Genomic DNA, 20,299 nt, shown 5'->3' with positions numbered 1-20,299 from the left:
GCGACCTCTATGCAGCGTTCTCTTTCTATTCCTTTCTATCATTCACTTGCACGTCAATATTTGACTTTCGCACTCTGTCTATGTCTCTATAGACATTGTCATTAACTTAAAATACTGATCGACTTGAATTATTTGTAACTGCAGTTTGCATAAAATGCAATATTTTGAGGTAGATATTCAGATAATGTTCTTCCAAGTACGTTAGAATTTTCGCAGTATTCTGTATTACCAGTAAATATTGTTTCTTTACAGATTTTTTGTCAGGACAAATAATTATTCGTTGCATAAATATGTCAAATACATGGAATAGAAATATCTATCGCCAAGAACAAGAAGCATTTGTTTCTGGTCATGGTGGGACAACCTCCAGAGAGGTCATATATGCACTTATGCCAAATATTTGTAGTATTCTTCTAACTAAAACTGCAATGGGTCTTTTAGAAGGGGTTATTCATAAAAATATTAGGGTTATTATAGAATTTGCGTTAATTATAATCCCATGTATCTTATGTTGTACTGTATTGTCTGACTATGTTGTTACAGTATGTTGTGCCATGATTATAATATCTATTATTAATATTTTATTATTAGGAATTAATACTGATGTTACATCAACATACAATATGAGACCGACTAATGGCAAAAGGCCCTTCATTACAAATTTTAGAGCATTTACTAACTTAATAACAGCAATATGTATATTAGCCATAGATTTTCACATTTTTCCTCGTAAATTTGCCAAAACTGAATTGTTTGGCTATAGTTTAATGGATACTGGTGTTGGGTTATTTATATTTGCTAATGCTTTAGTGGCTCCAGAAGCTAAAGACTTCGCTCCTAAACCTAGAATAAGTTTTTTCCATACTATATCAAAAAATATAAAGCATTCAGCAAGAAGTTGTATTCCACTTTTAATATTAGGCTTTGGCAGGTCTGTTGCCATTGAAGTTTTAGGTTATCAGAAGCATGTTACTGAATATGGCATTCATTGGAATTTTTTTATTACTCTTGCCTTTGTTAAATTATTTACTAGTTCTATAACAAGTACTATCAATTCAAAGTACTCACTGTTATCAGGAATTTGGATTTTAGGAATGCATGAATATGTTTTGAGTACTAAGGGGTTGAAGGAATGGGTTTTGAGTAATAGACCAAGGAATGATTTTATATCTGCTAATCGGGAAGGTGTGGTATCTGTACCTGGATATGTTGGGCTTTATCTAATAGGTGTAGCAGTTGGTAGGTTAATACATTCTACTTATCAGAATTCACATGCACAAGATTCGTTACTACATAGGCATAAAGTATTTCATATTAAATTATTTGGATATGAATTTGATGCGCACTATAATCAGTCTATGATTTTATGCATTAAATTGTCCTTGATATCAGCGCAAACGTGCGCAGCTACTTTATTTTGTGATGCATATTTTGGAGTATCCAGACGATTAGCAAATGCAGGTTATTGTATGTGGATTCTTACTTTAGGTGTTATGGTACTTACGTTATTACTATTGGTAGAAATAATATGTGATATATTAATTCATGCAACCATAGATTCGAAATTTAATCAGAAGAAGATAAAAACATGTAAAATGAATGTAAAAAGTAAGCGAGATAGTGTGCCTGATAAATGCGAGAAAAATACGAATCAAAATATAATTGAAATATTCGAAGCTGTAAATTACAATGGTCTATTTTTCTTTTTATTCTCAAACTTAATGACTGGCGCGATTAATATGTTAGTACGTACGTTATATGTAAGTCACTTAAAAGCTTTGCTAATATTGATTGCATACATGGCTGTAAATATATTATCGGTTTTATTATTGTACAGAAAACAGGTACAAATTAAATTATAAATACAAATGTACAATTCGTTGTACTGATTGTAGAGTATGCACTTTTCTACATCGTATAATTAAATAACGAATCAGCATGAACAATTAGTAACTTCGAAATATTTACACTGCCACTGCGTAGACATGTCAAATTGTATTCCATATTTATTGCTCCTCTTTTTTATTAAAATAAGTATGTACATATATTTGTATAAAAATAAGTAAAAAGTTTAGTTGGTAACAAGTCGTTTCTTTCACTCAATATTAATACTAATAATCGTAAGCCTATTATTCGTTGTCATCAAAACAAATTACCTAAAATATTTATCATAATTCATCTTTGGATTGAATGTCAGATTTCAAGTCGGTTACTTTCTTCGACTTCGGAGTTGCATTTACATCACTTGTTGTTCTAGTCTGATTTTTCGTTCCTGTTCTCTTATGTTGTAATCGTCCACTGATAAACTTTTTGAACAAATCATGATTTTTCACATAATCCGTAGCTTGTGAAACTATACGTAAAAATTCTTTGACGTCAAAACTGTAGTTAGTGAATTTTGCGTGTGCTCCTCCGTCGGGATGCGTACCCTGTACAGAATTTCAATTAGTGTTGCAATAAATGTTGAGGAATTTTTTTTTTATATGGGATACAATCGCTTACGGGATCTTGTTGCACTAGCATTGAGGCATTTTCCCACGTGAAGTACTTCACACCGCGTAAACGGGCGAGATCTTTATAACATCCTGGATCTTCGCAATTATATCTGCACAGTAATTATGTATGAGATACATTTCCGTGGGAAATCATGTCTGTTATACTTACATCTCAAATACTGCTGCCCAATCTGGTAAAAACATAAGATGCGTTAATCCAGCTCCATGTATTCCAATAAAAATGTCAGAGTTCCTTGTAATTTCTAATTGTTTTTTGAATGATATTTTTTTATTGTATACTACCTGAGAAGGAAAACATGTTTTAAATATGTTGTAATTATATTTATTTACCACCTTAATTAATTTCTTATGCCATATTTAAAACCTCTCTACCTTTCGCACTTTATACTCTGGATTTTCCTTCAAAGCCTTTGTTAATTCATCCTCGTTCAAAATTCTTCGATATTGAGTATCTCTGCTAAGTAAAGTAACTCGTATCCTTTGGTTTTTTCTTTCGTGATGAGGTATACGTAATCTATGTAACACGTGGTCGCCGAAAGCTTTAAACAATCCACTCTTTTCACAGCCATAAATCTAAAAGCCATAAATCCATTGATACAAAAATTGCTTTGACCTTATGATCGTGATCTCAAGAAACAAAAAGCGAGCAATCGTACAAGAGGTGTATTATAGTAAAGACCAAAAATCATTCGTGGCAATAGGGGAAACACGAGATTCTTGAAGCAGACGGTTTCTCCGCGGAACGTATGTAAATCCCAGAGCGGATTTCTCGTGAAAGCCTGGAAGGCGTCTTGGAATGCAGAACGGTAGCTGAAAGTAAAAGAGAACTCATGGTATCTAGTATCTCGTAGTTTTCGTACTGCACCGGTGTCAGTTACCTGTAGCTTTCCCAGATCATTATATGATTATCAGTGCTGAATGCAGCGGGGTGCGAGAGGTTTACGTGTAATGACGCGTATAAGTTGAAAAAGTCGCAAAAATGATGATACATATTTACTACTGAAACAGAATGACTTGCGTGTTCGACGAATTTTGCATCACAGTCATTAATCGGGAGAATCATTTCTTACGACTTACTAGCGTCTATTTTCATTATGTACGTTGGCTTTTCGATCACGATATCACAGTCATGGTTGACAATCGGCGGTCGAGGTAATTTCCGGAAATTTCGCAATTCAGGTCCCCAAGATTGCAATGGGCTAATATGGTCCGCGTTTTCTTGCAATCTTTTCTCATTTAATCTGGATGACCGAGATAATATGAATACTAAGAGAGATAAAGGTAATTGATTAACGCGTTGCTTTAATTACGTGCAATATCCTCCAATTTGACCCTCTTTCAGAACATCCATCTTGTATCGTATAGGTTCCTTTCTTTGAATTAAATCTGTGAAATTGATCATTATGTTCCTTGCTCGACAAAATCTCATGTGCTCCGAACACTCTAGCGATGAGTCGTCCTATGATCGAAAGTATGAAATAAGAAATAAAAGAAAGCATATATTTCTTTTAATTTAGTGAAACTTACCACAAACAATGGTTTGCAAAATATCGACATTTCTTTCCTTTGGTCGCGTACGTATCCAAAATCGCCTTGAGCGTAAAATGTTTCTACCTGTGCTTTTTTCGTTGTTACCCATCCTCTGTGATCACCTGGACATTGCGGAACGGAAAAAGAATTTTCGGCTTTGCAATTCGGCTCGTAACCCCAACAAGCTTTGGTATCAAGGCTACCCTAAGTTTTCCCAAGAAAAATTCTTCGTTAATGTCTTTCGTAAGCTCGAATTTTATACAAGTATTTGCGCGTGTGCCCAATGTTTCCACGACTATCGTATTACGCTTTCGTGCAAATAATGAAAACGAAATAACAATGAGAAATACACCGGGCATATAATTTCTCCTTTAATCAGTAAATTCTGACAGAATCACGTTATTAACAAACCGCGTATTACCTTGTATGGACAGGCGGTATTATTACGGCACTCTTCGGCCACCGTGGGAAAAGAGTCGAAGTAATACTTGATGTGATCAGGCGGCAGATCAATTTCCGTGTAATTACTGTATGTTTGTGTGACCGCCAACACCAGTACGATCGTCACTGAGTATTTAATACTTAACGCGTTATCTGTCATCCTAGCGAGATGCACTAATGAAAATTAAATCGAGATTCCCTGAGAGATGGTGTCGTACACTCGCTTTACAGAGTGACTGTACGGCGTGAATGGAGGAGGAACCACCTGTACGAGCGAATGGGTATATGACCTCACCTACTGTGCGTAGGCTCTGTCACACAAACACCAACGTTCATGTACACCCACATGAACGCGTATCTTCTTAAAAAAATCGGTGAAAGTCAATGTTAGAGGTAGACACGCGGTAACTTACATCATTTATGGCGCACTAACGTGACTATCACAGATAAGGTGCAGGATAGATTCAACACCTTATGGGATTTCGTGTTGCATCTCCTGAAATACCGATCGTGCAAAAAATCAATGGGTTTGTTTGTGCCCTCTATGGTTTCGAGTGCTGAATATAAGAATCTGGAGATTATATACATACGCACATTGAATTCAACTACCAAAGTTGGTAGAATCAGCAGAAATAATAATGCCTCGTTTGCTACATTCCTATATGATTAAAATTGTCAAAACTTAAATTAAAAATTATGCTGGTATCTTTTCTTAGAGCGTAAAAATATTATAATGACGGCCTTATCGAAAGAGGTTTGGCAGAATAGGCACTTGATTTCACTTTCACGTTAATTAATTGCGTCGATAATCGACGTTTAATATACATACATATATACATAGATATTTTTATTTTTAAATTCCCGATATGTACCATAAATGGATTTTGTTTTCTGTGTTAACAATATTTGTTAATAAAATTTCTTCATAATCAAATATCGGGAACAGCGTATTTGTCTGTTGTAATAAATGTCACTACCAGTGTTATCGACTCAGGATAAATTCAGGTTATAACACAGATGAGGTACAGAAAGGAATTGCAACATTTATTAATTCTGTACCACGCCTTCCTTTCTCCTACTTTATTGTAATTTAATTTTAATATTGTAATTATTATTTATTAGGAAGTACAGTTCTATCATAAATTTGGGAAGTATTTTATTTCAAGTTTAAAGATTTGTTTTTCATGTTCTTAAATTTCTTAAATAATCAACCTTATACTTTTAAGAAGAAATTATAATGTACCACGCATTGTAACAGGTAGATTTTTTACATAGACTTTCAGCATGGGCTTCGATGGTTCCTGCTTGATAACCATCTTCATGATAATTTTCTCCAGGCTAGTGCATCACCGATGGTAACGTTCATCGCATCTAATCGTGAGTCATATACATTTTTGTTTCTCTGGTCATTCGATCATGTCGTAACATGAAAGGTCCGAGTCGGCACGGGTGACTGGTTGTATTAAGTAGAATTTTTGGCGAACATAATGATCGCGAATACTTATTGTACTCGTGAATAGTAACATTACTCTTTCTGTGTTATATTTATTAGTTCAGTCTTCTTGCACGTGGAGATTTTAATAATTAGTTTGATAATATATGTTTAAGAATATGTTCATGGTAATTATTTATAAGACCATATACTATATTATAGTATAAAGTATTCAATATAAATACTTGAAAATGACAAATATCCATACAAATATGATTACATACATGAATTAATGAAATACATATAAATTTGAATAAAAATAACAGACATAGAAGTGATTTCATTTGACAATTTTGAACTTGTAGCGTAGAAGTCGAGTAATCTTCGACTTCGTTGCTATAAAAGCAGTAACTTTTATGCAACGATAGTGGCGACGTAATTTCATTTCTTTCTGCATGATAATACTGAACCTTTTACATGACCGTCATATGATAAACTTTAGTATAGTATGAAATATAAAGCTGAATGTTTTCCGTATGAGAACGTATTAAATTTTACGTGCAAGAAGGTACTTTGCCACAGGTGGATTTTTTAATTAAAGCAGTAAATTTAAACACTGCCTCGATGCTTTTGAAAATATGCTTTGATAAAGGGTTCGTTTAATATTAAAACAGAGTCAATTATTTCATTTCATCGAGTTTTACTAATGAATACTTATTATAAAGTTAATAAAGTTCTTGGTATCATTTTCGATAAATGTATTTTTTATTTATTATCGATTTCTTTCGTCAATAGTTTCAATAAAAATTAAAATTTCAATAATTTATGAAATTAATAAGGTAGAGCCATTAAAACAAGGAAAGAAAATGCGAAATTAAGAAATGTGAATTCGTTAGATACAAAATGAATAAATTAATCCTTTTTCTAATTCAGGATTTTTAAATTCTAGGGATTTAAATTTTTCCGTGTTAATAGTCAGGACCTCACTCATGTGCCAAGGTGCTACTTGAGTGGGAGAAAGGTCATAAGTACGATGACTTTATAACTCAACAATTTTTCAGCGACTGACAATGTGTTAGCGTATCATGCACGACGTATTTTTCACATTGTATATTGCCTGTGGTTAGGCTGTTGAATTACGTTGATTTTGCTCTTACTGTATTCAGAATAATTTTGAATATACATATGAGAAACATGTATAGGATATAAGATATATTAAGAATACAGAATGATTCTTGCAAATAGCAAATAGCAATCTTATTACAAAGTACAACATCTTTCCAAAAAATGATATAATTCTTTTGGAAAACAAACATAATTTTCTTATTTTTTTCTTTTTGATTAGAAAGTTTCGAGTCTAGAGGTAAGTTTCGACGAAGTTTCGGTAAAAGTTACGAAGCGAATAGGCCTGGAAAAATTTCGTCCTAGAAAAGGGCAACTATTAAATGACTCCTCATCTTCTGGATGACTGGATCACCCAGAGTATAGGAAGTCATTCTCGTTACTACTTTGTCATTATGTTCGCCTTTAGTAGTATTTTGTCTTTTTGCCGATGTACAGCTTGGCATATCATCATGCTTGGCAAATGGTAAATTTTTATTATTGTTGCGAATGATAAATGTCGGTTTAAGTATTGCGAAATAGCTCAAATTTTGAGATTTAAGTCAGAATTGCGAATGAACATTCATTTCGGTTTGAGTTAGAGTAGCGAGAACATTCCAAATTCGGTTTGATACTGTGTTGCGATCTGTTCGCGATTGTTTTAATTACTTTCCTATTTAACGTTATATCGATGAATTATATTCCTTTGAATAATTTTTACTGAAGTTTGTATCGAATTCTTTATGAAATATATTTCACACCTCATTTTATTCTATTTTTAAAAATAATAGATTATTTTATATTTTGAAAATAAAAGAGTAAAATATCAATATATACATATATACATATAAAGTAGAGTTCTATACAAGTATAGAGTCACATAAATGTTACAATTGAATTTCATCTTTAGGTTCCAAATTTACTATGCCGCGTCGGTTTTTCGGTGAAACCTGAACAATCAGTATTATTTTATATATAATTACTAATTGCATTATTATACGTATAGCTGATAGATACAAGCTTATAATAATAATGCAAAGACTCAACACAATAATAATGATGGTAATAAATAAATAATAGTTAATAGATACAATTGTGAATAATACGATTAAGAAGTATATAGAAAATAATATGAGCTAATTGGCTGGGGCTAGTAATTTCATAATTCAATTTAGTTGCAATTCCAACCACTATTAATGTTGCATTCTTATTCTGTACTGAATCGGCAAAGTTGAAAATGATACTGTAATGGTAAGCAAGCTGTAGTTAGAGTCTCTAAGTATGGAATTAAAGAAATGCAATTTACTACTTTCATATTATTTTATATGTGCTCATCATTGAATATGTGGTGCACAAAGTATTATTTATTTTTCTCTATTACTTTACGTAGATGTTCATATCGTTCTTCTAGTAGAAATCTCTTTTACCAACTAAAGCTACATTAGAGTATTGCAGAAAATTACATAAATTCTATTCGCAATTGGTCTTATACTTCTTAAAACGTCAATTTAAATTTTCCTCAATATTTTTTATACGAATCAATCGCATTTATCACATTATGCCATTTAGCTAAATAATTCTCAATAGCTAAAAGGTTATAGGAAATACAAGAATAATCTTTACAAGTATCGTCAACTTGCGCAAGAAATTTGAAATTGTATTTTCCAGATTTTAACCTGGGAAATTTGTATTCTTTGGGGTCAGTTTCACAGATATATCTACGTACATGGTGTACCTTGTTCTCGTAAAAGGCACGATTGTATAGTGGTAGGTCTAACGTTACTATTGTCCAATGTCAGTACAGAGTGATGGGTTTCGTTATTCAGCATGTTTGCACGCAAAATAAACGCTGTATTGACTCTCGATAAGCCCACGAGACGCACCTTATGCTAATTCCTCGTGGATACGTCAAAAACCGTTTCGATGTATACGGTAGAGACAGTTCGATCTTCTCCCGAGGTGTGGCCGATGTAGATCGTATCTTCGCAGTTTATACGATTTTGTTCGTCGAAGAGAGATTTGAATCTAAGGGTCTCGATGTGTACTGCTTGAAATACACCGAGTCCCACACTCTGCTAGGCATGAATTGTTATGTAATCTGGAAGACTCGGATAGCTGCAGTTCTCGTTGCTCGCAGGTGTCTTTATCTGTTCGCCAGAAATCCTTTCTATGCAATTAAAGCCAGGTTTGGTACAGTTAGACATTGTGGTCAACAAAAGGTACGTGTACGTCGGGCTAAGAAAGTTATTTATTTGGTACAACGATTCCTTTCTAATTTCAATTTCGTATATATTCTATGCGGAGACTCGTGGCGAATTGGATAAACATTTAATGTTACGTGGGAATACAATGGACGTGAAACTACAGTGAAAACTTTGTTTCGAAACGCTCATGCTACAAAAGCGTAACTCCGCTTTCTTCTGTAACCCCAACTTCTACTTTAGTAATAGGAATAGTTCAAGATAGATAGAGAATTGTAATCGGGACAACATCGATCGGTGTTGGACAGTTTCACATGGTTATACGCGATCTGTGGGAATTAACATGGATACACTTCGATTCTTCTTTGAGTTCCGTATTTATCGATAATTCACAAATCAATGCTAATCGATGCCAGAGAACCGAGATATCGGATAGGAGACACAATAGCGTACCTCTGGCGTCAACCTGCCATGGCGTGACCCGGAAACAGATCGCTTCGAACAAGCCGGTATATATGTATGTACAAATACACGTATATATCGGTGGAGACATACCGGACTAGCCGGCATGGATCGCCGCGGATAGATGGAGGAAATGATCTACATCGATCACGATCACGGCACCCTCACCCTGATCCGCAACGGGCACGGTGCGGCTACAACGGTACCTCTTCGTTGTCCATTATCGACGAAATCGCCATCATCTTTCTTTCTGATAATTTTATCAGTCTGAATCGGCTTTGGTAAGTTCGCGGTACGATCTGATCGGGGAGCGTTATTGATCGAGTCTCGGGATGAAAAATGCCGTTGCGCCGGGAATTACTGAATCGAACCAGCTCTCTCGACCCACGCTTCGAAGAATGGAATAATGGCCGGTAACGGAGCATTTGTATGATCAATTTCGCGACAGGATTGCGTAACGGTTTGATAAACGGGCTTCACGTGGAACTGTAACACGTAGAAATGTGGCGTGCAAGTTGTAAAACGAGCGCGTGGCATCGGTATAACGCGGATTGTCCCGCCACGGTGGCGCCACGCTTCGCGGGCGACACGATGCAGCCTACGCGAAATTCAGCGCTATAATGTTTTCTTCATAGAGCTCTTAGGGGTCCTCCCGTGGTAACACGGAGAAAATCGTGGGGGCGGCGCGTCACCAGTCGCGATTGCAACGGATGTCTTGCGAAACCAGAACATGAGGCACCCACGCGGAGCGTGAAAAAATTTCGCGGATACAAATTTCCCCGGATGCACGTACTTTTCGTTACATTTCTCGCGCAACGTTCTTCCAGAAAAAGTTGCCGTTTCCATGGCCGGATCCGAATAGTTGCGTCTATCAACCTGTGCGAAGCGTGCAACGCGTCGTATATTATCGTGAATCTACCTGCGTCTTTTCTCTTTGCCACCCACGCATCCCATTTGAATACGTATACAGACATAAAGTGTAACGATTGCCGGTCCTTCTGGCCACGTAGAATCGTTCGGTTATCGGTAGACAATGCTTTGTAGATCCTTGGAACAACAATCGTAAGTGTACGGGTTATTGCCTGTAAAATAATCGACGTAAATCCTGATTTTTCCGATGGAACAATTCGTGGAATGGTCGACTCGGTCCTTTGCTTTGGAGAGTCATTGCAATGACCAGAGATACTTTGTTCTAGAATTAAAGCGTATATTCCATTCGCAAGATAGGTATTCGACGATGTTTGGAAATCAGAAATTATGTATTTTGTTCTCTTACGATACGTTTACACCTAGTCGTTTCTTCTGTTCGATAGAAAAATCTTGCTTCATTATCCCATGATAATTTCGAATGCAACAAAGAGCCCGATCTTTCGAAATATCCGATTTATGGTGCGAAGTACCATGTAACAGATCGCGCGGTAATTGAGAAACCGAGATCTAATCTATCCACATTTATAATGAACCAAATTAGAATCCGATTATCTCGATTGCTTCGAACCGGCGTACGTTAGACAGAAATTGCCCGGCGGCATTAGACGCACGGCAGAGAAATTCCATCACACGCTAGCTTCTCGTTAGTGCCGGACTAATCGCTTAATTAATAGATGATAAATGTTTGTAATTCCGTTGGCGAGCCTCCCGGCCCTCTACACGTACTTCGTTACTGTGGCCAATTAATTATCTAGAGGAAACGATTAAATGGAGACCTGCATCCAACTTAGGGGACAAGAAAGTCATCTTTTTATCAACCGTAAGGGCCCTCGAATTTTCTTCACAGTCTTCACAAACGATATATCCTTCTGCGCCACCACGAGGTCACGGGGTTATGGTTCCTGATGTCGTGCGAATGAAAAAAACGCGCGAATCTTAAAATATCGCATGGGGGCTGGCGAAGTGAGTTTAAGGTTTCCTCCGTGCATGAAGTATCTTTAAATTTAAGACGCGATTCTTTCGAAAACCGTACGGCTCGGCATCGAATAATTCTCGAAGCGCGACAAGCATAAAACCCTCCTCCATTGAAATTAATATCAATTGCTGTACCGATCTTTGTTCGCGAAGTTAACGGTGCAGATCAGAGCTATATAATGAACTGTATACATGTATGTATGTAGCATCTATATAGAACGACGAATGAGTGGACTTTTTTCAACACGAACGAGAAAATGTCGGCTACACTGATTCAACAATGATGAATAATTCCTCATAATTACGTCACTGATTGAAGAGTATGGGAAACAGGGATCAAGATGATAAATAATGTTCGGTAGTTGTTGAATCGACTTTCCTTTCTATCACCCTATACTTACAGTTGACACCGATTCCACATTGTAAACAGCCATAAACACACGTTATACTCCTAATCACAGGCATAAATCGCGTATAGTAATGGAATACTCGGGCGATACGGCAAACATCGTAATCTCGTATAATTCATGATGGCGCATTACGTCGTTGTAAAACGAAAATGTTAACGATAGTCATCTTATTACAATAAATTCAAATTGGAATTTGGACGGGAATGCGATCTATCATTGACGATGACAAACTCACAGCTCGTTATACAATATGTACTCACACTCGAGAGTCTCTGGATCGTAAATGGGAGACAGTAATTGAAATATTAATGAGATATCAGACAACACGGCAGCTATGATACGTTATTATGTTGGTATGAGAATTGTAAACGGAAGAAGGCTTGGTCGCATTAATATGGGTTCGAATGACAATGTGTACGACTACGAACAACACGAGAACTCTAACGAATTATTATCACTCCACAAGTCGATTGCGACGGAACCATAAATCAAAGCTTTGTCACATCATCCATCTTGAATGTGTCTTAATCTTCCGAGGGACACGGCTACCACATTAACCGTAGAGCCGAAAATCTTCTGCGATTCAAAAATCCTAGCACGATCGGTTAAGCGTGGCATCGTCTAACTGGTTCGTCGTTTCTACAAGGCAATTGCTCCTCTAACTGTTCATATCCGGAAAATAAATTGGCGAACGAAGACGAAACGTCTTGACGAATGTTGACCAGTACGAGTGTTTGCTTCTAAGATGGACGCGCGCCAGAGGTGAAGCAGAAATAGAGGATGTTTTTGCTAACGTGAACGACAACTTGTCCCGCGGTGTTCACGATTCGACCTGGGCTACGACCTCGGAGTCGTAAATTTTGCGTCATAGCGGTTGTCACCGGCTCACCTTTTTACGAGCGTACCACGACTCGTATTCACGGTTCGTTCTCCAGATATATCCACTGCACCGAGCCCTTGGTTCGGTCAACAGTTGTTAAGAGGATCTTCTGGTTGGTAATCTCTGACAACGACTTTGGTGTCCCTTTCAAGATGCTTCTCTTCTTACGTTTTCAAGAGTGTGACCACGGTATGAATCAAGCGGATAGTCAAAGGACACGGATTTTTTTAAACCGTGAGATGTTACTTAGAAAAGGTTGTGTTCTCTTTTAGCTTAGAATCTTTTCTAAAGTAGTACACAGTTGGTTCGAAGATACGGACTCCTTAGTTGATAGTTTCAGAAGGTTGTTTTACGTTCGTTCTTCAACGCCCACTATGAGCAATGCGTCAAGGCACAGAGTCTCGTTCGATTTCTTTATGGCCATCTTTACGCGTGCCTAACGCTATACACTGCCATAATCCAGCTCGGTATCGACCTCACATGTTGGGTTTATGCATTTTGTTCATGACGCCATGATTTATAATGGAAGCAAATTATTTTAATTATCATCACGACACGTGAAACTTTCACGGTAGAAAATAATCTCGAAGCGGAAATACCGAATGTCGCGTAACCCCCCGCTGTCGGTGGCCGACAGTGCCGCAACGTTGCGCGGTTGCATTGTGCCAGGCGCAACGGCGGCAACTTCGAAATCATTAGAGAACCCATTTAAAACGCTTATGGTTTTTAAATTGAAAGTAAATGGAGATGAATTGGACGTTTATCATCTGATAAGCACGCAAACTTTCTGCATACGATTCGTTGGTCGGCGTACGGTTCACCTAAACGTAATCAGGTGTGCACGGTTCTACAATGCAAGCGCACCTACACGAACGGAACCTAATCATGGACAGTGATATTGCATGTAAGGAATAGGAATCGTGCAGGTGCGGTCTGACTCGTGAACCGTACGAGAATTCACGTCCCTTCTCTCTTTCTTCTCGGCACCTTTCTCTCTTCGCTACCACCGGGGAACCACGGGACACGAGGAACCGATTCGCACACTTCTCGCGTTTCCATAAAGAGACGAAGAAAGTGCCATGCATTCCTGGACCGGTGTGGTCTACATGGGAGCGCGAAACAGCGTTCGATCGTGGTGGTGAATGCACGGCAAAAAGAAACGGAAGGACACACCTGCGCTCGTCCTGTCGGCGAGTGGGTGTTTCGCGATAGAAAATGTCATCGAGCCATATTATTTGATTATCGTACTCTTTTCGCGATTTGATTCGCGTTCAGTGCTAACGCATATCGACTATGCAGCCTGTTTGTACTACAATTATCATCGAACCGTTCTTTGGTCCCTTTATGTGCATAATTCAGATCTCAGGAGTATTTTTATTCGAATTGTTCTGTCTGTTGGAGAACAACTTGCGGAATTTATTTTCCATCGGAAAGTCGTTTGTCCTACAGATCACGGGGTTAAGAGCCGAAAAATCGGTGGCGCAGCGGGTTGTCCAGCGGCAGTACGCACCACATTCCGGGTCGAGGCAGATTGGCTCGACATCGAAAACTGTTCTGGCCGAAAACTGCTCCACGAATCCCTATATCAAGTGCCTCGGTTATCGGGCCAGATCGAGAGAACAAGGACAGCCACGGCTATAATCGTGGATCAACTTCTGGCTACGGACCTGTCCTCTACAGGTACGAACACTCTGTACCATCGGCTCCGCCTGTTTATCCTCCATCGTAGCGTACATTCTCATATAGTACTCTTATAGTAAGACGATATTCGATGTTCACTTTACGATTCTACAAAAATAAAAGAAAAGACTCGGAAGATCCTATTCGATCGAAATGAAAGTTAATCATATTCGAAGAACATTTAACTCATCGTTGAACGCTTTTTCATGACGAGCTAGACTCTAGGGGAACTGGTTAAACAAGAATTACTAGTTGTAACGAAGCTCGCGAATACTAGTCCTGCAATTGCCGCTTCTCGACGTGATTGCGTTTTTCGTTGATCCTTAACTATTACTTGGGCAAATTGAATACGCGTCGGTATATGCCGCCCTGGCTGCGTATCTGTCAGTGATATAGCTCGTTTTATAGCGTGTTAAAACATAGAATTCTAAACACTGAATCGCATTACAGTCTTATTTGGTATACGAATGTCATCGATAATTAGACAGAATGATGTTACAGCCTGTTATCGTAAATATCATCCGTTATGGATAAGCGTACATTTGATGTTGCCTTTAATGACCATCAGAATGTAGGGATTATATCGCTTAATTAGCTCTACCCTCGGCTGCTATCTCTTTTATGAAATCGTTAAGCATCCTTTGCGTGTGCTCCTTATCGGATGTTTTAAGCCACCGGGTCTCGATGTGTTCTCCCGTGTTATCTCGTGCCTACTGTTAGCTACTTAAACCGACTTCCACCAACGTGATCGTACTTTTTGTCAGTGCTATTAAAAGATCTCGACTATTAATCCGTTGAAATTCGTGATGCTCATTATATTGATTAATTCATTCGATTTTTCGAGAAACAGGTTTAACAGGAGAACGATTGATCGAAAGTTGAGAGTATGTGGAATTTACTTTTGAACGAAAATCCAAAAAGAGGTCGACGAGCTACGATCTACGTGTTTTCTAAATCAAACCACGTCCGTTATTTCACAGTGCCAATCTTGGATTTGCGTAATCACAGCGACAAAGCGCGAATAGAACATTGTCATCGTTACATTGACATCGCTGGTTAACATGTTGCACGTGTACACTTTCGCAGCCTTGATATTTCTGTCGATGCCCCAAGATGACCAAGCCGATTTTCGCGTCACTTCGCGCAATCCAGCGTTCCAGTACGTCTCTTTACACGTTGGGAGCGCCGTGACAAATTTCAAACTCGCGAATTCTCCTTTCGCCAAACAGCCATCTAATATCTGACAAGATATTACTCTTTCAGAGAGAGAGAGAAAGATGGATATAGAGAGAGAAGAAGAGAGAGAGAGTAATAAAAGCAATTAACACCGAATACAAAAAGTCTTTATTACCGATTATACCCAATCGTAACGTTGAATTTCAGGTTTTGTTTAGATCTGGTTTACTAGATAATCACCATTCCTTTCGATGTAAGAATCCTACGCTCGCGCGAGCTATCACGAAGCACAGGCTATCGAAGTAACTATTTATTTCTCTGGAACGTCGAAAAGATCGTGGATGCAAAGAGAATGGAAGTGATCGATCGCATACTAACGACGAACGCGAATAAACGTTTCGTACATCGTGAAGACCTATATTTTTCCGTTGAACGCGAACGAACCCAGCGTGATCCAAGAGAAGCAGGTAGATTCTTACCGCGGTACTCAACCGAGCTGCATCTACACCCGCGTGTAGCTCCTTTCTGGCCAGTCTATGAATCACATAGGAGTAAGAAAGGGAGAGACAAAGTACAAAGGGGGTAAGCAGGAAACACATGCAGAAGGAAGGGGACGGAGAGACAGGCGGAGGTCGGTGCACCACGAAGGAAAGCAAAGGAAAGACAGCACAGGGCAACCCGAGCAAACCGGGGTGGTCTCGACTTCACCGTTGACTAACTGCGACACGACAAGCTGCCATACCCGGTTAAACTCTCCAGAGACTCGATTGCATTCGACGGGGAACAAATTAATGTTTGCTCGCCACATCTGGGTCGTTCGGAGTTTCTGGGGACACGTATTCGCGCGTCCCAAGTAACCAAGTCGTCCGTATATGCGAGTACCGGCCGAACTTATCGATGACAAGGCGATGAAACGTATCGAAATACCTGGCACGAAGACGCTTTCAATGGATATTTGATATACAAGCTTCGACCAAAGGATACTGGCATTCAAATGACGGCAGGTGAAGTCAGCACCTTCGAGCGTGGAACGACTCCACGCGCGATCCACGGTTTAATAACCTTGTCAGGGGAATCGGAGACGTTCCGTGACACCGAAAAATTAGATTTATATCCGAATATTAAATCTGATAGAAGAGCACCAGCCATTAATCCGCATAATCGTCTAAAACTATTTTGACAGAGAATTACACAAGGTGCGTATCGTAGGAGCGAGACGATTAATCGTCACAATTTGTTTCATCCATTTTAATGTATGTATGCATAATCGCTGCCATTTGTTCCTCTCTCCGAGACAGCCGCACCCGAATTCGGCCTTCTGTTCTCCTACGAGTATAGAACTCGATCTACTCGAGGATCTAAGAGCCCGGTCCAAGTTATCTAATAAAGGTAGACATTCGTTAAACCGTGGTTGCCGCAATAATTACGATCTAACGATTTCCAGGATGGTTCGATAAGATCCGGCGCATGGATCGCGCAGAGACATAATCTATAATTACATCGGCGCGCTTATACACCGATACGAAATCGCAGGTTCGATGCACGCATTTGCACTATCCACGAACCATTGCAACGCTATTCTCCGAATGCCGTGATGCAACAAGTATCTAAACGAAGAACGAAACAGGAACGATTCGCTTTATCGCATCTGGTTAAAACCTGGTATTATTACCGGTGTTATTTTCTAGCGGTCGGAGAACGGTAGCTGCGGGATCGTCTTACTAGTTTTCGAGATGGGTACGTTTCATTTACGGAGCTGTCCGAAGGATTCTGGCCTAATCAAGTTGATCCGACGAATGGCAGCGGCTCGGATAAGCACCGGGACACGATGAACATTTGCAGGCGGCTTCTCCAAAGAGAAGCGCCCGTACTTACGTCGTTTAGATAAGAGGTACGATGGCCGATATGCATAATATGTTGGCCCATATTGGGACAACCAAGCACCGCAGGTTCGAGCTGCGAGACGCCGGAGAGCAAGAGGAACGGTGGAAGAGAAAGGGCGCCGACAACGCGTGGAACATCACGCCAGGGATCGGCCTGTTATTTGGCTGTCAGTAATTCAGTAGCCTCTCTGGAACCTCTGAAGATCCACTGATGCCGCCCCTGAGGAACCGGTAACCTGTCTACCAAATCGATCAACCTGTATCTCGTGCACTTACCCCTTCCTTCCCGCCTTGTCTTCCTTTCGCGATCGCGTTCGTGGCGGTCTACCTGCACCATGGACGAGACCACGCTTCTCAACGTATATTAATCATCGTTCGACCAGATTTACATATCCTCCTGTTTAGTCGTACGATCGTCCGCGTAATTATTAGGGAATTTATTAAGGAATGACAAGAAATTGCCGTAGCAGCGTCTCCGATAATTTACGCTATACGAGACAACGTGTCCGTTCTCTCACATGCCGTACACACATCAGACGCGCATATTTCCCTTCCATGTTCTTATCTCGGCAGTAGCAAACGATACCGTGCGAGCAACCGTAAACTAACCACGATAATTATTTGCATTCAACCGGTGTGTATCCATGGAGTAAGATGTAGCCATACATTCGCCAGGAGTTTCCATCGCCTGCAGGATTTCCCATGTAACCGCCGTAGTCCGCGGATCCTCGTATATACGTATATACATATATACATACAATATACCTCCTAACGACACCAGGAATTCGCTTCTCCTTCTTCGTTTCCTCTGGACGATGTAGCGTACGATCGTCGGCATACATTCGCGTACCGCCAGGTGCAAATTCTTCTGACATCATCGTCGATGTACGTGATGCACACGTTGCACTTGCACGGCCGGCCAGCGCTGCCGTTGAGTGCACTATACCACCGCGTGTATACGTGCAACCTTCTTTAACCGCACACGTGAGTGTGGGTGGGAGTGCGTGGCGCCACTATGGCGGCGTCCAGCGGAGTTCCACCGAGAAAGATCGTGTAAGTGAGATGGAGGAACTGGAAGAAAGGTGGAAATAACATTCAGAAAGGACGTAGAACGGAGAGCACCGATATTGGAGACATTCTCCTCGGCGTGCACACACCGCGTCCACTTATTAAATCACTGTTAAATCGTATTACGACTCCTCCGTTCGCGGAACGCATCGTTGTAATTTCTAAGCAATAGTCCCAGCCTTCCCCGCCTCGCTCTGTCTCTCACGAAATTTTTCCGATAGACCATACACGTCACGCTGAGTTACACTAGCTTATTCCGCGACCGTATTAGCCAGACCCACGTCGCGGTATATCACTCGGATATAAATTATTACCGAACGTGGAACTCCGTTGTTACGAGACAGTAATTACCGCGATGCTAGTACCCGCGATTGTTGCTGCCTGTCCTCGTCCAAGGATTCTAGGGAATAACGACTCGCGTGTAATTCATTCGTGAAATTGTTGCGGGTGTCACCGAGCGATAAAATCCTCAGGGCTTGTCGTTGACTCGACGAAAGTCGTTTGCTCTGAACGTGTATGCCTACTGTAAAGTATATCGCCAATTTTCTTGGTGCACGCAAAACCGCTTTTGAAACGACATTTTTCTTCGCCATCTTCGGGCGATCCGTAACGTATAACAGTCATACATTTTTGCACGGTCTCGCCCTTTGCTCGCTGGCGATAATTCAGGATATCGATTTGGTCGACCAGTAACTTATATTTTGTACGACCCGGATTATTTCTTCCACGCGAAAGCGCAGCCTATTTTTTTCATCGTTTTTTTTCTTCCTCTTTTAACGCACGCAATCGAGCAAAGCGAGCATAAGAATTATGTCGACGGCTCGTCGGCTTTTACCTTCTGTCTACCGCGATATAGCACTGTGTAAGAAAGAAGCAAGGAGATTGATATAGTGGAACGGTTTTATGGTACACGCTCTAAGCCCGTGCCATCGGTCTGGCCTCCGTACACGTCAACACCGGCAACAAGTTCAGCCTGGTCCAACGCGATGTATCGTGATTGCGAGGTCGTTCCAAATTGGAGAAACGTTTGCATCCGTCGTTGCGTACCGGTCCTGTCGGATTACCCAATTCTTTATGCAATCGCTTGTCAAGTGTTTGCGACAGCTCCGATCGAGCTGCTCTCGATTAAATTTGATCGAAGGATCCTGCGAACACCGTTACACTCCATCGCCTCGTTACAGAGGTTACACGAGATACAGCTTCCCTGAAGACGGCTTTAAATTTATCCATTCGGATTATAACAGAACTTCGTTCTATATTCGGCAGGTTCCTGTTCGATTCCACTATATTATAATTTTCTAGATTGAGTCGCGGTTTGCGAGAAACTTCACATCGAAAGATACGAATTTGATACGTCGATTAGCGTTCGAAAGGGTTTTTCCGTGACTCGATCTGCAAACAAACGACACTCTGTCGCTAGTTTTACGAGGCTCTCTTCTCGCATCACAAGATCTAAGCGACCCTATACGAGTTTGTCAATGATCCGAGCCACACCCGCTGATTTTATTGACGTACGAGCGGTCATGGCGCGTGCTCCGCATCTTGGCCGAAGGAGCTGAAATCGTTTTACCTTGCGTAGCCGCGAAAAAATTTCACTTCTGTTTTATCGCTATG

At 39.9% G+C, this 20,299-nt stretch overlaps 2 protein-coding genes across 4 annotated transcripts; one reads left to right on the top strand and one right to left on the bottom strand.

Annotated features, from left to right (window-relative positions):
* Positions 1–18: 18 nt before the first annotated feature.
* On the top strand, positions 19–2,082 carry LOC122574320 (uncharacterized protein At4g17910). The gene is made up of 2 exons (XM_043741764.1): positions 19–169; positions 253–2,082. Exon 2 carries the CDS (start codon positions 291–293, stop codon positions 1,860–1,862), a length of 1,572 nt encoding a protein of 523 aa, XP_043597699.1. The 5' UTR covers positions 19–169; positions 253–290; the 3' UTR covers positions 1,863–2,082.
* On the bottom strand, positions 2,006–4,970 carry LOC122574319 (EGF domain-specific O-linked N-acetylglucosamine transferase). 3 transcript variants are annotated; one of them, XM_043741761.1, is made up of 10 exons: positions 4,468–4,970; positions 4,044–4,250; positions 3,827–3,975; positions 3,594–3,757; positions 3,395–3,515; positions 3,173–3,326; positions 2,889–3,089; positions 2,665–2,798; positions 2,503–2,605; positions 2,006–2,429 (listed from the first exon to the last, which is right to left on the bottom strand). In XM_043741761.1, exons 1-10 carry the CDS (start codon positions 4,645–4,647, stop codon positions 2,169–2,171), a joined length of 1,674 nt encoding a protein of 557 aa, XP_043597696.1. In that variant the 5' UTR covers positions 4,648–4,970; the 3' UTR covers positions 2,006–2,168. The 3 variants fall into 3 exon arrangements, with proteins under 3 accessions (XP_043597696.1, XP_043597697.1, XP_043597698.1); XM_043741762.1 differs by having other exon boundaries at positions 3,395–3,512; positions 4,468–4,967; XM_043741763.1 differs by lacking the exons at positions 3,395–3,515; positions 3,594–3,757 and having other exon boundaries at positions 4,468–4,966.
* Between the last annotated feature and the right edge of the window lie 15,329 nt (positions 4,971–20,299).

Source organism: Bombus pyrosoma, linkage group LG13 (assembly GCF_014825855.1).
Source record: "Bombus pyrosoma isolate SC7728 linkage group LG13, ASM1482585v1, whole genome shotgun sequence".
Lineage (NCBI taxonomy): Eukaryota > Metazoa > Arthropoda > Insecta > Hymenoptera > Apidae > Bombus > Bombus pyrosoma.
This window is presented reverse-complemented; position numbering and strand designations above follow the sequence as displayed.